Source organism: Penaeus monodon, chromosome 34 (genome assembly GCF_015228065.2).
Source record: "Penaeus monodon isolate SGIC_2016 chromosome 34, NSTDA_Pmon_1, whole genome shotgun sequence".
NCBI classification, from domain to species: Eukaryota; Metazoa; Arthropoda; class Malacostraca; order Decapoda; family Penaeidae; genus Penaeus; species Penaeus monodon.
In genome coordinates, this window is record NC_051419.1 from 12,867,797 (window position 1) to 12,869,959 (window position 2,163).

Consider the following 2,163-nt stretch of genomic DNA (forward strand, 5'->3'; position numbering starts at 1 on the left):
CAGCTTGCCATGAGGGCAGCCAGATTTCCTGACTGCAGAGTTCTCTGGCAAAAGCATTTTTTGCATGAAGTAGTTGCAATTAAATGACTTAAACAGAAATTTAACTACATTGTGCACCAGACCTATGGTAAAACTAAAAGCAAATGAAATTCCTCAACATTCATAAAATTCATCTTGAGCAAGTGCAGCTTTACACAGAAGTAACTGTTATACAGGTCTGCTACAAACTGCCTGAAAAGGCTATTCTTTCCATGGCAGAAATACACATTATTGAATCTAGCTTCGACATTATATTGGCAAGTTCCTATAAAGCCAATGAGGTAAATGTAAAGCACTCCATTCTGTTTAATAGTGGAAGGCAAAGTCATGAGAGTATTACATAGAAAATAGAAATAATTCTTATTCCAGTTGGCAATGACATTCACAGGTAAAAATACCATTTTAGTACACATTAAAATGTATCAGTGAATACTGATAATTTGGCAAAAGTCAGACCACAATATCTTCTCAGGTCCTCATTCATTGGGCCCATTCACAGATCCATCCCAATTTCTTACCCAGTCTTCTCAAGCAGAAATGTCTTCACGTTCCTGTCATTGTGCCAAAATGCTTTTGGCTACTTGATTCTTCTTCCACCACAGGAAATAGATATCCTGCTTTCCTTATTATTCTTTGGCTCTTATATGTAACCCTGCCCCATCATGCCCATGCCCATGCCCATCTGGCCCTGTGGTTCCATGTGCATCAGGTTGCTCACTTGGCGCTTCCTCTCCCTAGCTTCATATGCCTCCTGTGAAGAAAGAGGTATTTCATGAAAACTAATTAGTAGTAGTATAATTACTCTTTTAATTAGTCAAGTTGAGATAAAGAGAGACACAAAAGCACATGCAAACCAATAACTAACCATCATCATCCAGACCTAGCCTCAAAACATCTCACAAAATCTTTAACAAGTAGTTTAGGTATTTGCTTACATGTAGAAGGGTTAAGCCAGCAAAGGCATGGATGCCGCCAGCCACAACAGCAAAGGCATATGACCAAGACAGATAGTTGAAATTGGGGTTGAGAAGCCAGTGGCGTGACCAGCACATAACCCCAAACACCAAAACCGCAAAGAAGATGCACACAGCTGCAGAGAAATATCAGTTAAGGGAGTTTTGTTCAAGGTCTTCATCTGGAGAATAAATACAAAACATGAATAAGGTAGTATTACTGATATGGTATCCTACTTAATTCCTGATAGGATGTTTGTGGAACCATGTCTGCTTTATTCATTAGATGCAATAGCCACAGTACCTTGATCATATTAACAACAAATTAAAAATCACTTGCCAGTGGCATAATTAGACATTTGGGGGTCCAGGGTCCATGAAAGGGTCTCCTATAATCTTTAAGGTTTAACAACCTAAAGTTACAGAACTTGGGTAATATCGCACAGAAATTCAGTAAACTCAAGACCTTCCTAGCTGATTCTTAAATAAAATTAAACATTTTCTTTTTTTCCCAAATCAATAAACCAAATAGCAAGGAAGTGCAGCCTCACTTGTAGCAGCCTGACAGCAGAATGCAAATCCTGTGAGATGCCATTCGTAGCGCATGACAAACTGCAGAGGCCATCGCACCAAAACAAGGCTCACTGTCACCAATGTGGTCATGCTTGCCAAGAGGGCTATAGTCATGAAGGTCTGCACGGCCATTAACCAGGCTGAAACAAAAAAAGTTGAGATGAGCTGTTTGGAACGAGGTAAATTAGGCATTTTTCTTTTTCCTTTCTTTGTGGTAAAGGGATAGTACAATAGATCAAGTGATTAAGAGAGAAGATCACCAAGGAAAGGAGTATGAGAACTCTGACTGAAGAGAATCTTAATTATGCCAAGGCTACTTGTACAGGAGACAGATTGTCCAGAATACTAAATCTGTATATAATCAATCTTCATGTACATCAGTAATTAATTCAGACTCGAGGCAGTTGCTGCAAGAGACAAAGAATTGAAATACAGTATGGAAAAAAGGCATTACAGCAAATATAAAATACTGGTACAGTAAACTTGAGAGAGATTTGCAAGTATAGTGAACTTGAGAGATTTATAAGTACCTCTAGACTCACTCCATGCAATCTGTGGATCAATTTTTCACTGTTCTTTGTTCCCAATTAATCAGTTG

At 38.7% G+C, this 2,163-nt stretch overlaps 1 protein-coding gene across 5 annotated transcripts in view; it reads right to left on the reverse strand.

The window, feature by feature from the left end:
* Nucleotides 1-158: 158 nt before the first annotated feature.
* The window catches only part of LOC119594604, a 6,113-nt gene continuing 4,108 nt past the window's right edge, over nt 159-2,163 (reverse strand). For all 5 annotated transcript variants that reach the window (XM_037943650.1, XM_037943651.1, XM_037943654.1 and 2 more), the window contains exons 5-7: nt 1,544-1,705; nt 975-1,129; nt 159-790 (exon numbers count right to left, since the gene is read on the reverse strand). In XM_037943650.1, the coding sequence (XP_037799578.1) occupies nt 680-790; nt 975-1,129; nt 1,544-1,705 (428 nt within the window). In that variant the 3' untranslated portion in view covers nt 159-679. The remainder of the gene's footprint in view (nt 791-974; nt 1,130-1,543; nt 1,706-2,163) is intronic.